Here is a 19,517-nt window from a genome sequence, read left to right on the forward strand (position 1 = left end):
GGAAACAAAATTTTATGAAAGAAAACACAAACTCATCAGTAACATTTATTTGTAAAAATCAGAATATGTTGGAGCTAAAATAAAATTTAACAAATAATATTTAATACTTAGTTGTAATAAATAACCAAAGAGGTGTACTAAATTTACAGGTCCAAATTGTATAAACAATTCAAATTACTCATTATGTACAACTATGGAAAATTAGCTAAAATGTCTTTTATATTTTACAATGAATCTCTGATGTCCCTGAAAAATTGAAAATAATTACTAAAAGTTGATGGTTCAAAAATGATTATTCAAGAAATCATCAATAATTTGTTAAAACTTGTTCGATTTTAAACCCCATTCAACATTTTATCAGTGATATCTACAGAACAGACAAACGTTTATAAATATTACCAAAAATGAAAACCCTAAAAATTTCAATTATATGAATTACACAAAAATATTTTGGCTGGTATATAAGAACTCCTGCCTGATCAATATAAAAATTATTAAGTCTCTAGTTATAGTTTTATGATATTACAATCATACAAAAAATAATTTTGGGGATACGTTTGGAGAATAAAATATTCAATGAGAAATCTACGTTATAAATAACTAAGTTTTCAAACCGGCATTCCAATCACAAACCAAGTTCAACATTAATTACTGCAAAAATGGTGTAGTTGATAACTTCTTGAAAAATATTCTGTTATCAAAAAATATTTACAAAAACAAATGTTTATATAATCGCCACAATTATTTTCAAAAACATTACTGAAAAGCTGTTTAACAGTCCAACAAACAAAATTAATAGTTTAATACCTTTTTTATATTTATCTTTCAATCAAAATTTACACCAAGTCATGTTACAACAAGTCATGTTACAACAAAACTAATATGATTCAAAAATTATTCGTAGCGTTACAATGCTTCAACTGATCTCAGTTCAATAGATATTCAAGAGTATTTATTATTGAACTCAGTTCAGCTAAATTATAACTTGCCCTAAAAACTAAACGTATCCTAAAACACTACTTTTAGAATCATTATTGAGAGTGTGTATTGCAAAGACCTATATGTTTCTTACATTCTTGTTATATGTACAAGTCTTCAGAAATAGTCCGGTAGTGTTTTCAACGCTACGTTAACATTTCTCCAGAATCATGTTCGAGATTTCATTTTAAAAAGGGTTGAAAAAACATGAATGAAAATGTGTTCTTTTTTTTAGTGTTTTCAATACTAAGTTAAAAATTTGAAATATGCATCTTTTAGGCTAGAGTTTTCAAATATAAATTCAATAAAGTCGATTTAGTTATTCAAGACTACAAATAAACATTCACAATAACTATTTTTTTACAATTATTCATTCAAATGGCAGTAAATATATGTTTAGTAATATAATAATTTGTGTTAAATTCATTTGGGTAAATATATTACAATAATTTCAAAATATTCCATACACAAGAATTAAATACATGCAAGTATGAAAGTTAAAAAGTTTTTGCAGAAAATTACAACAAAAAGGCCGGTGTATTTTCAAAAAATTAGACGACTGAATGAAAAAAAAGTGTATAGAGTGTTTACCTCTTTGGGAGGCTGGACCCATGCCACTATTTATATTTCTCATTGTAACAGTTTGCTTTTTTAAAGCTCTCTAAATCCTTGATGTTATGGCCGTTCTTCAAAGAATGTTGAGTAACACTGGCCTTTCAAAAAGTTATATAAAAACTAAATTTATGAGCTTTTTTAGTTTGACTTTTTAAGTAGTTTGGAATTTGGATCGACTTATACTTGAAGTTTCGAAAGCTATTTACCTTTATTACAAATCACAAGTCAATTATTTAAGAAGACTCTTCCTAAATCTACATTTCCTAATCAACATATTGACTAGCAGTGAGATACAAGTTGCATTCAGTTGTTTCAGTTTCAATGCAATATGCAATTTTGAATGTGCACTGATCATATTTATGTACAGCTGCCGGACTAAGTCATGGTCGGTGACTGTTTTTTATATATCTACAAGAACCAAAACGGCATTTCAATAACCATTCATTGTTTACCCCTTAATCCGTACTACGTAAAATTGCAAACAAAGACTTCCATTCCTTTTCTCCTAAAACTTTGTCATACACCAACCCGAACTTTACGCAGATACGATTCCTCCCACCGACCATGACTCAGTCTGGTAGCTGTACTATTGTATACGGATTTAGAACTTCTAATGAGTTTGTGTAGTTATAAATTATGTTACTGTAAATTCTTTTACTATTTTAGGTTATACGTTATTGAATTTTTATATTAAGGAAATAAAAATATAATCATAATCAGTTTTTTTCTATTCCTGGCCAATTTATTCCATAGCAATTTTGCAAGAATTGAAAGAAATCTAAATTTTCTGAAATATCATTCAAGATATAATTGATGTGTTGATATGTCTGTTGATTCTACACCAAATTATATACACAATAATTATTTTTTGTAATTGAATTTCCTTCAATAACCTTCCAGTAGTCAGTCAGACCGGGTTGGCACTGTATGATTTTATGGAAACCTAAAGTAAGCTCTCGCGATTAGTACCTTCCTGAGAATTCCTCACAATATTTCAGAGTTAGTTTCACCAGTGGTGTGCTTATATTCTAGTTATTACAACCAAAACAGGGTCTGTGAGACTGGGGGTGATTATTGGTGCATATATTTTTCCCTCAACAGATAATTTAAGTGAAGAGGTATTTTTTGTTTTAAACAAGACATTCTGGAGAATTTTATCATAAAAAATTGAACCTAGAAAGTATCTAAGATAAATATTACAATAATTTATCTGAATACAAATATGCATATTGACATTAGATGAAAAATAGGCGAATGAAAATATGCAAAACGAAGCTATTCAAAAATTCAGTTCTGAAAATGTTCTTTCTGTAAGTTTTTTTCATTACATTCTCAATATTTCAATTCTTTGTAATTGAAGGTTTACATTCCAAAATTATAAAACTAATATTATGCTAGCAAGTGATTAATCACATAAAACTGTTGCTTTTGAAATTAGACTGATAAATTGTTTAATCCCGGTCTTACAGATTAGCACGACTACCAGTGTCATGAAATTTTGTGCGACTATTGGAAGATCAAGTTCACTAGCAGACGTTCATCTTTAGAGTGGCCACTTTACCTTGAAATTGAACGTTTAATGTTTCAAATTTTTGAAAGATTATGTATCATGATTATCAAACCGTATGTTGATTATTTGAATTAAAATTATCGTGAGGTAACTGTTGATAAGAATCAATCTTCTGACAAGGAACCTATCTCTGCTGTTCTATTTATTGAAAGGAAAACAATTAAACCTCAAAATCGCATTAAACAAAGAAAAATATTATCAGAGAAATGAACAAATTGTAGATTCAGGAAATCAAAGATTGTAGATATTTCATATGGATTATGATACACGTGTGATCATGTTCAGACATTTGAAAAACTGAACACCTAGCTTTCAAAACTTTTAGCAAGTATTAAGGAACTTGAAATATAGAAAAACGAAATTAATCGGTGTAGAATTTATAAACTTAGTTGTGGATATTGTGATGAAAAGTATGTTGGTCAAACAAAAAGAACTCTTGAATTTCGTTTCATAAAAGACATGATACATTCGATTTAGCAAATCAGAAGAGTTTATTTTGACCAAAATGCTTTCAAGAAGAGAAATGAGATCGAGAAAAATGTTGATACCTATTATAAAAGTTGCTAGATTGGTAGAAGCTTTGACGCGCTTGCAAGTGGTACATTGAATCATGAAAAGTATGAACAGTGACAAAGGATGTATTTCAAAAAGTTATGTTCTTTTTATAAATTGGATAAACAAAAATCAAATAAAAAATGGGTGGAAAATTAAGGGGTCAAGATTATTTATCTCATCAGTTTAAATTAGGCAGAAAAACATTATTGTACTGTTTGTCAATATATCAACCTGTTAGATTAAGTTTTTTTAAGTAATTGATTATTTCTAGGATATATCTAAGAATAGTGTTTTCCCAGTTGTAGCGAGATGCTCCGGAACTATCGAGTTGTATGATTTAAAAGGAACACCAAGTCTACTTTTACACATAGAGGAATATAGCATGTAACATACACTGATTTGACTCGATGTCTCATACTTCCAAGGAATAAATATGTTACATAAAAACTGAAGTAGCTCGGTAGTTATCATGGCTACTACAAAAGAGATCCTGATTTTTTTTTGTAGATGTCACCCTTTTCAAAAATAATCGGAATTTAATATATAATATTGATATACAACATAAAAAGACATGCGATTATATATGAATATATTAACATAAATACAGGCCGTTTTTAGCCGATCTCATTATTGCCATCTCAAAAACGGTTTGTTATAATCTGCTATGAACCATTTTGCCATGCGAAGTATCGTTCATTATATCACATCATCAACGCTACACTACATATCACTATCCAAACTATATTTTGTAAACGTATTAAAAACGTATCAATACTGTACGGCACAAATGTTTTACGTCTTTTTTTATTTTTGAGATATTGGCTATAATGGTTTGGTGATAGGAAAAAGTTATAAGTGCGCACCTCTTTGTCAAAACAAAATTTTAATATATAATATATAGTAAATACTAGAATACATTGGGCTGCACTACTAGAGTAATCATATCAAATCTTCAGTTGGAGACTTCCGAAAGGAGTAAAGAATAAACATAAAACATTTGTGAAGAAACTTTTTTGTTCATCATAAAATCCCTTAAGTATCTTCTACTTATTTTGATCTTGAAAATACTGTTTTCAAAAAGTTTGGCTCTCAATTCATGATATAATTTAATTTCATTCATTAATGGGCAACATCCAACTGGGTTCAACATAATAAATTATATGAATACAGACATAATTACATCTTACTTACTTGATCAAAGTAAAACTAACTCTCAGATAAAAAATAACAGTAACGAAATAAATTTATTGATATCCGAGAATTGAAATGAATATTAAATGAATGATGAGGATATGACGCTTCAAGAACTGAGGAAGTTAATGTTCATTTTCATTTATAATTAATTTCTGAGAGAGCGTAATGCAAATTTGAATTTGGTTTTGTTTAGTGAGTTACATCTATAGCAAATGTTTCTGTATGCATTTTACTTCTAGACGGCTTTTGTATCAGTTTTTTCTTGGTTTGGTCCAAAGGTACGACGAGCACAAAAAAGCATACATAAACCCAATAACATATAAATCAAATCTCGCAACACACGCCATACAAAACTCTGTCCTCCACCAGAAAACATCAAACTCGTAAAACAAGTCAATACATAACCATATGGACATCTGGGAAAACCTAAATATCCATAAATTTAAAAGTCATGATTCACTTATCAAGGAACAAATACAAATAAAAAAACAAGACCTAACACTAAATAAACTACACAATACAATACAGATTTCTAGAAACAATGAAACTGGAGAAACTCCATCACAAAGGATATTACCTGATGTAACCCAAATACAAGCAAATTTAAAGAGACATCTAGATGACAGTAGAGGACAAATACCTGAACTAAGGCGTTCTAACCGAATAAAAGAACAAACAAGAAGATAAAACGTTCAATTTGAGTAGAGCCGTGAAGATGATAGCACAACCTGCTATCGAAAGCGCTCGCATATAATAAGTAGAAGTGAATAAAGCTTCAAAACCTTTTTGTAAACAAATGTTAATATAAAATAACGGAAAAAAATATATATATCTCTTAAAGTAAATTCCGGTTACATATTTAGAAAACGGTGACTTCTGTGAAAAAGAGCATTTTTTTTATTTAATGATGAACTATAAAAGCAATGACTCATTTTATATTAGCTGTGAGGGCTACTGGGATATTTCAATTTTCACTAAATTTTGATATGAATGCCGAATGCGAGGTATAATGAATTCAAAGAAAAAATCAAGAGGCGTTTTTTGTGGAGAATTTCATTATCAATTAAACAACTAATAGCTCAATTCACTGTAGATTCGATAGTTACGGATACACAGAAAAAAAAATCGAAATTTTCACATTGAATTAAAAAAATTCCACACAACATTTAGATAGCTACAATTCAAGCAGCAGATGGGTCTCGTCTGCGTCTAATACTCCTGAATTACATGCCTTTTGGAAAACACACTATTTCTTTGCGTGATCAAGTTAGAAATTTTTTTTACTCATCGAGTTGAACTACAATATGTGATAAAACAAATTTGTGTTCTTTATATGTCGGAGGGCAAATTTTCTGTAATTACATTTCTATGAAATCTTGATATCAAAATTAAACCTATAAATATAAATATATATATATATATATATATATATATATATATATATATATATATATATATATATATATATATATATATATATATAACTTTACAATTAAATAAATTTGCTTCATACCTTCATATACATTATGTTTACTACAAGGGTCAGTGCCGGAAACTATTTCAATTCAATATAAAGCACACCATCATAAAAGATTCCTAGCTGTTTTTTTATGTTTCTCTTCCTTGAGGGTACAGTTAATAACAGAGGGCTATTCAGTAGAACCATTCAGTATCTGTCGAGCTTTCGTCAATATTTATTGTCTTCTTCAGTGCATATTCAAAGAACACACTTCAATGTGAGATTTCCATTTTTGAGCGTTACAATGCTGTTCATACAAATTCTGTGTCGTGCATTTATGATAATTTGAATCATTATGAATGTCACTACTTGCCAAATGTGTACCTGAACAGAAACAAGTTCTGAACTAGGTCCAACCAGATTCAAAGAATGATACTAAACATTATGTAACTCTAAATTACTTCGGTGATCCTACTATTAATACCACTAGTTTTTTTTAAGGCAAAAATTTGGATGCAGATTAATAATTTGAGTAATTTCATCAAAAACAATAAAAATGATACTTCAGTGTCAGATAGACCAACAGTATACAAGTTGACTTGTGGTTCTTATCCAAAATTTTATATCGGATAAACTGGAAGGACTTTTTCCAAAAGAATGAAAGAACATAGAAGTAGTTTTTTGAATTAAACATTTGCAAATCTTTTTTTGACAGAGAAACACGAGTTCAATCACGATTATGAAGTATTGCAATTGGAAGAGGAAAGTTCAAAGTCCAACCTTTTAGAATGTTTAGAAATCAATACATGTTAAAATTCGAGATTGTTGTTCAATGATAAAATATATTTGAATAGTTTCTTCTTTTGAATTCAATTTGCAAGGAGAAAATTAGGACAGCAATAAGTAATTAGGTAAAATGATCGTTAAGGTAAAAATTGTTATTCATTATTCTCCAGTCTTATGAGTTGTTCCTAGATAGGTAAATAGTTTATTTAATGATTTTATCATGTAGGAGTTTGGCAGGTAATGATAATCATAATGATTCAAATTACTATAAAAGAACAAAACAAAATTTGTATTAACAGTATTGTGTCTGTTCTGTTTAAAATCTATTTTTCCGTTAACTAGCTGTCGCACCCTACGAACGACAACCCTCAGAAGTCGAAACTTGTGCGAGATAGGGATTAACGAGGTATTACCTTTTAACGTGTGATTCCTAACATGGGTTGGACGATAGCAAAGTTTCTATCGTATAACAAAAAACACGTGTCTCACATTGACGTGTGTTTTTTGAATATGTTGTGATGGATTTCCATCAAGTATTGGTCAGTTCTCTCATATGTCCTCTTCAGGACAACTCTGTGGGTGATTTAATTTAATTCTAACATTAGAGACCATTTATGTTCACTTGTTTTCATATAAATTCAATTTTTTTCATTCATTTTCACGATAGTAAGTACGAAATGGTCTCCAACGTTAGAATAATATTGAATCACCCTTGTACATTGCCGAAAGCTCGATAGATACCGAATAGCCTTCTGTTATTAACTGTAACCAGATTATTATGTACAAAAATTCATTTTGCCTGCACCCAGAACAGAGTATTACAGAATAATTGATTTATTTTTTCGCTCACTGCCATCTGTTCCCCTTCTTGGGACGTTTATCTCAAATGGACAGTTATTCTGCTGAATATCAATGTCTGGGCGCTACCCGAAAAGCAGAGTTTACGATAGAAAGTCTAAAGGCCAAGCGAAAATTAATTCAAAAAACTTACTTCACCGAAGTGAGTAATTTTTTGCCTAATTCCGTTTGCCCAATTTTCTGCAATTTGGCGTAGGTCCTCAAGTTGGTTTTCGAATTGATGGTTTCTTCTTTTCGTATTTTCAAAGGTCGGGGGTCGTCGAAAACTTTCCTCTTGTTGTTTTTACTCAGTATCATCGATTTTATTTGATCAGGAATGTCATCAATTTCATACATCGCATCGTGGGGACTTGTTCCGAAAAAATTTTTCAATTTTGTGTCGGCATGATGTCGCAGCAAAAGCTGAACCATTTCCGCTAGAAAAAAAATTGAATCTTGAGTATTATCAACAAATAATACAAAACAATTGTTTGTTTAGAAACGTGTTCATTCTCAAACTGAAATGGGAATATCTTTGAGAGAGTTCAGTTTTTCGATAGAAGCGTTTTGGCCTTCTACGTCTCCAACTTTATACTAAATATGTGGGGAAACTTCTGAAAAAGAAAGCAATTAGGTTCAAGAGAAACTTCACAAAGTTCTGAAGATCATGAACCAATTTTTATTTCAGATACAAACTGCAAGGTTTATACATCCTGGATTACTATTCGATAACTCCAGGTAATCCAGGATGTATAAACCCCTGAAGAAGCTAGCCACTGGCACCAGCGAAACGTCAGGAAGAAATTCCAAAAATCCACGGCCTGCGAACCCGAAAAATAGTGACACTGGAAGCCTCGGCCGCGAAAGCCTAGACTATTTTGTCAAAAAGGCTTGTGTTGTGAATTGGTGCAATTGAGTGCTCTTCAAATTCAATTTTTAAGAACTGCAAAATCCATATACAACATATTTACAGGTGAAAAAACAACAATCCACTGTTTGGGTGTTTCATGATGAACATAATCCCACAAAAGCTTCCGTTCATGAAGCATTTCACAGAAAACAATCGCGTTTTTTCGGCTTCAACGTATATATTACTACCATATCTTCAGCGATTCAAAGAACGCTCAACATTGAATGGTGTACAACAATTTGTGTGACAAAAATCTTGGACAAAATTGAAATACAACCTAAATTTTCACTACATTCTTAATTACAAAAACACAGCTTCCATAGAGCACATCAAACAATTATTATTTGCTCCTGATTTCTCTATGTAAAAAATGCATATACAGCTAATTTCATTACCTCAAGAAGCTGTTTAAAATCGTTTTGTTTTTGAGATTTCAACTTCTGAGATTTGGTTTTAACACAAACGCAAAGAAATTATTTTCAAAAATAACAGCTTGTGCAACAAATTATTATTGTACTTTTGTGAAAATCCAAAAGGTAACCCTCGTAGCACACCCTTTTTAATTAATTAACAAGCTTTTATTAGCTTCACCTTTATGTATTTATGTTTGCTTGCAACTCTCGAGCTAGAGATCTGTATTTGACAGAATTATCGACATTGCTTGATCTATTCGCGGGCAGATGGCGTTGTACGCAACCTCCTTGATATAATTCGAACTCACTTTACATGTATTTCTTCATTTGAAAAAAGTATTTTTTTTATAAACAAGCGCGCCAGCTGCCTTATTTGTAACCCCCCTTTGCGCGCCTGCTGCCTTGGGCTTGGTAGCTGATTTTCAGGCTCCCTCTCCGGAATCGGAAAATATCAATGGCCATTTTTCTAAACAATATACGGCTGATTGATCCCAAAGTTTATATAAAATAAATATAGTTTAAAAAGACTAAAAAACACGCTTTTATAGCATACGAACCTAAAAAATGAAAAATATAGTTTAAAAAACTAAAAAAACACGCTTTTAAAAAACATCGAACTAAAAAGTTAAACATTTTTTTTAAAATTAGCCTAAAACAATAACGAATGAAAAATATTAGTATTATTGTGAAAAAAAGCGTGGGCGCTTTGTGCAATATTTTTTGTATATGAAAAGCCCTTCGCTTCGTTATTGTTTTAAGCTTATTTAAAAAAAAATTATTTCAACTTTGTAGTTCGATGTTCTTTAAAAGCGTGTTTTTTTAGTTTTTTAAACTATATTTATTTATCTTGAGTAAAGAGGTGAAAAATAAAATTTTATAGTGAACACAAATCAATGCCATCTTCAGATGTGAATTTAATGCATTCTGTAAAAACCAAAACGTAAGTGATTCCCAGAGTTTGGTCATGCACTGCATGTGTCAAGGTCATACACTTGATATGTGATAGTGGGAAAAAGTTTTATGTGGAATTATGATGCCATTGTTGAACTTTGAACTCAGATATATTTCATCAATAAAATAATAGTTTAGTTCGTTACATTTGTTAATGGAATTTGTTAGAAATAATAACAAAAAAAAAGAGGTAAAGTATGACAGTGTTACTAATTTCTGAAAGATGCAAAAATACTTTTACTATATTGTTATAAGAAAAAATAAAAATTAATAATAAGGTGTTCACCTGAACACATGATTAGTATAGTCAAGTATTTATATTATTACATTCAACAATCTTTCAATAATAGTAGAAATATAACTCACAATGAATGTTCAAAAAACTGTTGGAAAAAAATAATATTGTGCTTTCAGTAATAGGCAAAATATCCAACGATTTATGGAGAAAACTGAAGTTTAACTTGTCATATAAAATTTCAACATTACATGAAAAAATCACTACTCGGGAAAGGAGACAATTTCTCAATGACCATGAAAGTAACTGAACATTTTCCGTCATAAAAAATACTTTGAATCTACGTGGTAAGTTATCAGGTTGAACTAAAGAATTTGCCAGTTCTACATCTGTATAAAGTTCTCCGATACAATTTTTACATTTTTCTGATTGTGGAAGGCGAAAAACCCTTCAATAAAATCGATAAAAAATTCTGTCTTCCCTCACAAAAAATGACTTTCAACAAATAACTTAATACTTACAATCGTGGCATTCAGCTGCATGAAACAGGGCTGTCCGGCCAGATATTTGATCCCTAACATTTATATCGGCTTTGTATTCCAAAAGCAATTTTGCACATTGATCTTGGCCATTCAAACAGCAAATCATCAGTGAAGTTAATCCTGAGAAAAAAAAAATAGTTGAATATTTAGTAGTTTTCTTCAAACAAAAAATACACAAATTTTTCCAAAATCTGAAGATTCAACATCATTTGAAGTTACTTTGAAATGATTTCAGTAAAAATTGAAAATGATTAACAGCGACAAGTTTTGATTTTGAGCACTGATGAATGAAAGAAAAATTGTCAAAAAATTTTGTTAATGTAAATCGACAAGTAGATTTAATTGAAATTGATTCAGAACCCCATTAGTAAGTTTAATTGAAGAAATGTTTATGGGAATAAATGAGTTCAAACAGATCTCCAGAAGGCATGAATTTAAAATCGTTTTTTAGTATGGCTCACCTTCATGATTGTGCTGATCCAAATTGAATTTAACCTTATATGCATGATCCAATAAAGTTTTCAGTGCGTCTGTTCTTTGATACTCTATGGCCAGATGCAGAACATTATTACCTTCACTATCGGTAACACTCAAACTTGCTTGTTTTGACAATAAAAATGCAATTATATCTTCGGATGAATCGTTCATGATGGCAAGTTGTAAGGCGGTCTGAAAAACAAACATCATTTATATAGAACGTGATGGAAACCTTTTTAAGGATACCTGAGAAAACTGATTCCTTTGAACACAAACAAGGAAGGTACGAGGGTTGCCTTTTATGTTTCAGGATTTGGCAACCCTAGTGTTGCAATCTGGCAACTGACAGCTCTATCATAAAGGTAGACATTTTTGAGCTTATACGTACTCAGAATGTTTCGATGTACGCGCGCTATTTGTGTTGTTTACAGTAACTTAAAAGATTCATCTCCGCCTATAAATGGAATTAAAATGTGAACATTTTCGTGCGATTATTTTTTACAACTTTCGACGTGGATTAATTCAACAACAGTGCATAGATGAACTTAATTCCATTTTTGGCGATGAAGCTCCATCAAGGACCAGTGTTCATCGATGGTATGGTGAATTCAATCGTGGTCGTTCACTATCGCCCAAAATCAGTTGTTGTTCCGAAAACCATTGATGCCGTGGGCAAACTGATATTGCAAGATCGTCATGTGATCTATTGTGAGATTAAGACAACCTTAGGCATTAGTGGGACCAGCATATATTCAATATTGCATAAACATTTGATTGCCAAAAAAATTTGATTGGGTTGGATCCCACACAATTTGTCAATTGCTCAAAAAAAGGTTCGTGTCGATTGGTCAAAGGAAATGCTCAAAAAATACAATCGCGGTGCTTCGAAACACGTCTATGACATCGTGACAGGTGATGAATCGTGGATTTACGCGTATGAGCCCGAAAGTCGACTGTATGGGTGTTTCAAGATGAGCCAAATCCAACAAAAGTTGTTCGCGCACGAAACACTTACAAGCAAATGGTCGCCTGTTTTTTCAGAAAAACTGGACATGTCGCAACTGTACTACTAGAACAACGCAGAACAGTCAATTCTGAGTGGTACACTACCATTTATTTGCCAGTTGTCTTTCAAAAAATTAGGAAAACCAACTGCCGAAGACGGATCACTCTTCACCACGACAATGCGAGCTCTCACACATTGGCTTGAACATCTGCATTTTTGAGCACCCAAAACATCCATTTGATGAGTCATCCGCCGTATAGATAGATAGATAAAAATTTATTTGTTCAGGATAAAAATACAGTACCCCTGAGGGCATAGAACATGTCAGTATAAATATAAACATATATCACAATAATATTAGGTTAAAAGAGGAAGGAAAGATGTACAGTACATAAACTGCACAAAAATATATGCATACATTAAAAATATTAATACATGTAGATATAGGCTCTAAAGAGTCCATAATTGTAGTAGAAGCAGTCAAATAGCTCAAATAATAATAGTATCATTTAAATACTCGTCAGTTGCATAGTATGCTTTCTCAAGTAAAAATGCTTTTAATTTTATTTTTAATGTTGTTTTATCGAAGTTTATTGTAAATTGTTATTAGAGTATGCGGTACGTTTTTTTGAATAAATGAGAAGTTTGGAGTATTACAGGTCATGTCTGACTTATTTCTTGTAGAGGTTATGCATGTCTTTTTAGAGTTCTCAAAAAGTTTGGTGTTTTCCTTAGTATTTTATTTTTTATAAATAAGGGTTTACAACTATCAGTTTGTTTATGGTTAAATATAATTCTAAGGCATCGCTTTTGCATTTTAAATATCTTGGGGACATCTGTCGAAGCACCGCAGAATATTAAACCGTACTTGATCCTCGAGTGAACTTGTGCGTAGTAGACACACATAGCAGCATTTATATCTATTGATCTTGTTAGCACTCTTAGAGCATAGCAGTATTTTGCAATATTTTGTATTATTGAGGTTAGGTGAGATTTCCAGTCCAATATAATATCAAGCTCAATTCCCAAGAACTTTGTGCTTTTACAAGCTGATATTGTTGATCTACCATCTGAGTATTCACGTGCATTTGATTGTTGGGAAAACTTTATTACTTGTGTTTTGTTTATATTCAACTTTAAGTGATTATGTGTGAACCAATCTTCCAATGTATTCAGTGCTTCAAACACGCTTTTGCCATCTGCAAACTGCACAGTGTTGAAATCAATAGCATTTGCTAGCTCATTGGTATACAGAATATCTAGCAACGGCCCTAAGACTTGGCACCAAATGACTTCTTTTTATTCCGACACGTAAAAAACAAACTGAGAGGTCAACGTTTTTCGATACGAAGAAGCGGTTGCTGCATTCAGAATGCATGTTTTGGAGATACTTCAATCAGAGTAGCAAAAGTGCTTCGACAATTGGTTCAAACGCATGCAAAAGTGTATAGATCTTCATGGGGAATATTTTGAAAAACAATAAAGTGCTTTTCGATGATTAATATTTGTTTTTGTTCTCTAATCCCGAAATATAAAAGGCAACCCTCGTATAATTAAAATAATATATATAAAATAAAATATATAATTAAAAATATTGAACTTAATAAATCAGTAAACGATACTCACATAATCATTACTATTAGGGAGGTCCACAGATTGGTTCAAGATTTTCAAAATAAACCAACTTCTCTTCACCACAGTTAGATCGTTCCTCAACACACCCAAATGAATGGGCCTGAAATCATCGATATAGATTACTGTTACATTAGGAAATCACATAAGATCACTTTTTCAGTGCGAAATCATCATTGAATCAATTTGTTCCACGTTAAGCCTTCATGAATACACATAGTGCAATGTTCTCTAGAAGTTTTTATCGGTTGATGATTCATTATTGTGAGGTTTCCACTAGACAGTTTACAAAACTGCAACACATGTTTCGCTCACAATAAAGTATTACTTCAATAAGTTATGGATTTTCATCAAGAATTGGAATTGGTCAATACATTAGGTAATATACGATAGGTCTGTAAAAAAATGTGAATGTTCAAATTTCACGGGCTACGTACATCCGATTAGCGAAATTTTATTTTTTTATGTTGGTACACTCGTCTCGAACTTATGTTACAGTTTCAGCTGTTCAGCATGTTCAGTTTGTTGGTGAGAGGAATGAATATTAGAAGTGTTTTGTATGTTCGGCGATTTTCAGCTATTGAAAAAAATCGATCAAAAAATTTGCATCAAATTTTGTGTAAAAAATGGAGTTGAGTGCATACAGTGGCATACAGTGATTGTACTCCGAGCCCGAAAAATGTTTACAAGTAGTACAATTTTTTAACAAAAGATTGAGATGTGAATGACGACGCTCGCCCTGGACGCCCCATTACATTAACATCCGATGAAAATGTTGAAAAAGTGAATTGCCGTCGAGACGTGAAAGAGTGGTGTAAGCGCTGTGACCTGAGCTCTTCGAGAAAGGGTCCGAAGATAAGGCAGTGGACATTCTGGGACCACTCCCTATTACCACATCTGGTAACAAGTACCTTACGGTTGTGATGGACTACTTTTCCAAATCGCTTGAAGTAGTAGCTTTACCCAACAAAGAGGCTAAAACGGTGGCAGAAGCCCTGTTTCAGAGCGTAACAGCTAGACACGGAGTACCCCAAGAACTACACTTGGATCAGGGCCGCAACTTTATCGTTATCGCATTATCAATAACTACCTCTCGATGTTTGTCTCCGAAAATCAAAAAGATTGGGATAAATTGGTTCCTCTTTTTCTGTTGGCAACAGACGACAGGTTATACAGGTTATACACAGGTTATACACCATCCATGTTGTTGACTGGTAGGGAACTGAAGCTTCCGATAGATGTATTGTATGGCAGTCCTTTCGATGAATCTCAAGAGGTACCTGTATGTGAATGACCTGAAGGAGAGACTGGAAATTGTACACGAATTTGCCAGGCCTAAATTACAGCGCTCCAGCGACAGGATGAAGATAAGATTTAACAAAAAGGGGCTCCCAATAAGCTTCAAGGAGGGTGAAGCGGTGTGGCTCTACCAACCCCAACGTCGGAAAGGTTTGTGTCCCAAGTTGCAGAGATCATGGTACGGACCTTACTTGGTAACCAAAAAGATAAACGATCTGGTGTACAGAATCCAATTGTCACCAAGAAACAAGCCTAAAGTTGTCCACATAGAGAGGCAGAGTCTTTACATGGCGCGTGATGTCCCTTCTTGGAATGTTGTTGGAGCGGACAACCTCAGGGAAGGGGGTAGTGTTGTAAATCATGCCCGAAAAAAAATAACGCCGGCCGCCGCTGGTAGCCATAAACCAGGTGTGACATGGCTAAGAGCGCGAGAGTGTACGATGATTCCCCGCCACCCTAGAAGCAGCAAGAATAATGCTCGCGATTTTGTCAGAACTTTGGGCGAAATTTCTACGACATTTGATTAAGGCTAGCCACGAGGACATCGAGACGGTCAAGTGGACGTTACAGTGCGGTACGCGAAGAGATCTAGTAAGGCGGTAGACATTCAAATAATAGTTGAAGTTTAGTTGAAGTGTTTGTGAAATAAAGTTAAGTTTGATTATTCAGTGTAGTCAATTATTGGTCAACCCACGGGGCAAAACGTAACAGTATTGTATCTGAGGGGGACTACTTTGAGGGGGACTACTTTGAAGGGGACAAAATAGAAATTGATGAATAAATAAATATTTTTTGGGAAAAATGAAAATTAACAAATTTTTTTCAACAGACCTCGTAATTAAATGCAAACAAATAACCATCTAGATTATTTGACTGGATAAGAGTTTTAAAAAGATGAAGTGAATTGAGAAATTATTTACCAGCTAACATGGTTTCACACATTCACAGTATTATAACTTCTGGTTCTTCTCATGACATATATTAGGTAATAAAGATCAATATGTAAAACAAACATACACATTGTAGGATACTTTAAGATTTTCTGACCAAAGACTGGTAAAGTCTCAAGGGACCCTCTTTTCGATTTACCAATATAATTCATTTCAAATGCTGAAAAGCTATAGATAGACTTTATTGAAGCTCACAATTTATACAGTTGCAAAGCTCAGGTCAAAGAGTACAATTCAACAAAAATAAAATGAATTTGAGTGTCTGTGTATAAAAATAAAAATAAACAATCAATATTGTTAACCATTGAAAAAGTAAAAGTCATGTAAGATCTATGTCAATTGAATTATCGTTCATAAACTCTTGGTAACTATAATAGCACTTTCTAAGTAAAAAGATTTTAATTTTGTGGTGAAATATCTTATCATTGGTAATTTGTTTCAGCTGATTTGGTAATTTATTAAAACAAGTGATTATATTGTACCGTGGGGAGTTCTCATATAATGAGGTTCTGTGTTGTGGAATTCTCCAAAAAGCTCTATGACGTGTATTATGTTCGTGTTCAGATCCATTTGTCGCAAAAACCGATAAGTTATGTCTTGCGAACATAGCACATTTAAAAATATAAATGGATATGAGGGTTAAAATCTTTTTTTCTATAAAAATAGGTCGTCAACTATCTCTGAAATTCAAATTGAATATGAGTCTCAGGATGCTTTTCTGAGCCACGAAAACTCTATTTAAGTCTCTTGCTCTTCCCCAAGCCAAGATATTTAAACTAAGCCGAGAGTGAACCATTGCGTAGTAAATATTTAGGAGGCCTGCTTCATCTAAACTGGGCTTCATAAGAACAATATCATTCATCAATATCAACTGATCCAACCTAAACTAATTGAGGTACGTATACATGAACACACATTGAAATTGAAGACATTTATTGAAAATTTTTTCTAGTGAGTAAGTTACAATATTAACGAGCTGATCAAAAACACTGTTTTTCATCAAAAAATGTTATCGCTTACAAGTTTATTGCAACAATTAAGATAAAATAAATTAAAATCATGTGGTTACCGAAATTCGATAAAATACACTCAAAACTTATTGCAATATACTCAAAACTTATTTCATGTTGGGGTATTGACAATAAGAATAAAGTAAGCAAAGACCATAGCAATGTTCTTTTTAGATGGTATCATTTAAAAAACTGTAAATAATTTCCGTGGCAATGTTAGTTTAAAACGCCTTGTCAACTTGTTTTGTATGTTACAACATTAGTTGTCAGTATTTTAATTTAAGTTTAAAGTTCGTTAACTTCAAGTCTGACAAATGGTTAGGTTAACGGAAATGCATTAAGGAACTGTTTTACAAATGGTTGGTTATGGAGATGAAACCCGAACACAACAGGAAATAGCTCGCCTATTTCATGGTAAATTTCCTAATTTACCGCCCATATCTCGAGGGACAATAAGCAAAATAGAGAAACAGTTTCGCGAGTTTGGTCATGTGGGGCAGATAAAAAAAAGCAGCCAATGAAATGAGTGACGAACTCAAATTAGATGTGATGCTTGAGTTTGAGGAAAACCCACATACATCGAGTAGACAGGCATCCACTACATTCAATGTTAGACATACATCGATAGTAAACATTTTAAAAGAAAATAAAATGCATCCCTATAAAATGATACCTAATCAGTAGCTCATGGAAGACGATTTTGATAGAAGAACTCATTTTTGTGAGGAAATGATGGACATATTGGATAACAATATCATCCAACTAGAAGACGTTATATTTTCTGATGAGTGTACTTTGTCTCTTAAAGGTTATGCTAATCGGCAAAATTGTCGCTACTGGTCAACAGAAAATCCTCACTGGATGAGAGAAGAACACATGCAATACCCTCAAAAGGTTAATGTTAGGGCAGGGATTGTAGGAAACCATATCATTGGTCCCTTTTTCATTGAGGGCAACTTGAATGGCGAAAATTATTTGGCATTACTTCAAAATGATGTCATTCCAAGTTTACCAAATTTATATCCTGATCCAGGAAACCCTCAAGTTCCAGTGAATACGATATGGTTTCAGCAGCACCACCACATTACCAAGTTAATGTCCGGCAATACCTCGACACAATATTTCCCAATCGGTTTATATGGAGGCGAGAATCAATTGAATGGCCAGCGCGATCACCTGATCTTACATCATAAGATTTATTTTTATGGGGATATGTAAAGAGCAATGTGTACAAAACTAAACCTTCAGATTTGAATTACTTAAAAGAACGAATAACGCTGGCGATTACGTCGGTCACGCCTGATATATTAAATAATGTTAGAAGACGGTTTCATATGACATTAGGATATTGCCAAGACGTTCGCGGTGAACATTTTGAACATCTATTTCGTTAACATCCATGGTTCTTTTTCGTATTCTACATTTCATTACGTTTTGCATTACATTTTAGTTTTTGAGTGTATTTTATCAAATTTCGGTAACCACATAATTTTAATTTATTTTATCTTAATTGTTCCAGTGAACTTGAAAGCGATAAAAAATTTTAAATAGAGAATGAAGAGACCTTTCAAACTATATATCACAAGCCTATACTTCCTATTTAAAAAATTGGGGTTGTACCCATCATTCGGAGGGGGTTGAAGGTAGGGGTGGCATTTTTACGTTGAAGAATGTCAAATTATAATTTACATTTGACGTGTTTCGGGATTTTTTTTAAATATGTATAGTAACCGAAATAATGAATTTATTCTATTTGGCTTTTACAGACTTTATATGTAAATCCCATATACTATGAGCATTTTGTTTTTTTTTGAAAATGCCTCTACGTGAGTCTCTATATTGCACATGGATTTCAAAATTCGTTTTTGCATTATATAAATGCATTGTAAATGTGAACTACCACCCCATACTAGTGTACTATATTTAAGGAATGGATAAACAGTTCTATAGTAGTCAGTTTTGAGAGCATCGATATTCAAGTTGTTCTAAATGTATGATGTATGAGTTAGTTTGCCTTCAATAAATATGCCTAGTAATTCTGTACTTGATGAAAAACGTAGAGTGTGTTTTGAACATACACCGCACATCATGGAGGTTC

At 32.4% G+C, this 19,517-nt stretch overlaps 1 protein-coding gene across 1 annotated transcript in view; it reads right to left on the reverse strand.

Annotated features, from left to right (window-relative positions):
* Window positions 1–32: 32 nt before the first annotated feature.
* The window catches only part of LOC111501919 (uncharacterized), a 23,640-nt gene continuing 4,155 nt past the window's right edge, over window positions 33–19,517 (reverse strand). Inside the window, exons 3-7 of the mRNA XM_074174119.1 lie at window positions 14,155–14,263; window positions 11,507–11,714; window positions 11,025–11,165; window positions 8,149–8,431; window positions 33–246 (exon numbers count right to left, since the gene is read on the reverse strand). Coding sequence (XP_074030220.1) covers window positions 225–246; window positions 8,149–8,431; window positions 11,025–11,165; window positions 11,507–11,714; window positions 14,155–14,263 — 763 coding nt within the window. The 3' untranslated portion in view covers window positions 33–224. The remainder of the gene's footprint in view (window positions 247–8,148; window positions 8,432–11,024; window positions 11,166–11,506; window positions 11,715–14,154; window positions 14,264–19,517) is intronic.

This window comes from Leptinotarsa decemlineata, unplaced genomic scaffold (genome assembly GCF_025532065.1).
Source record: "Leptinotarsa decemlineata unplaced genomic scaffold, Ldec_3_MD MMD2_tig00000505_RagTag_RagTag, whole genome shotgun sequence".
Lineage (NCBI taxonomy): Eukaryota > Metazoa > Arthropoda > Insecta > Coleoptera > Chrysomelidae > Leptinotarsa > Leptinotarsa decemlineata.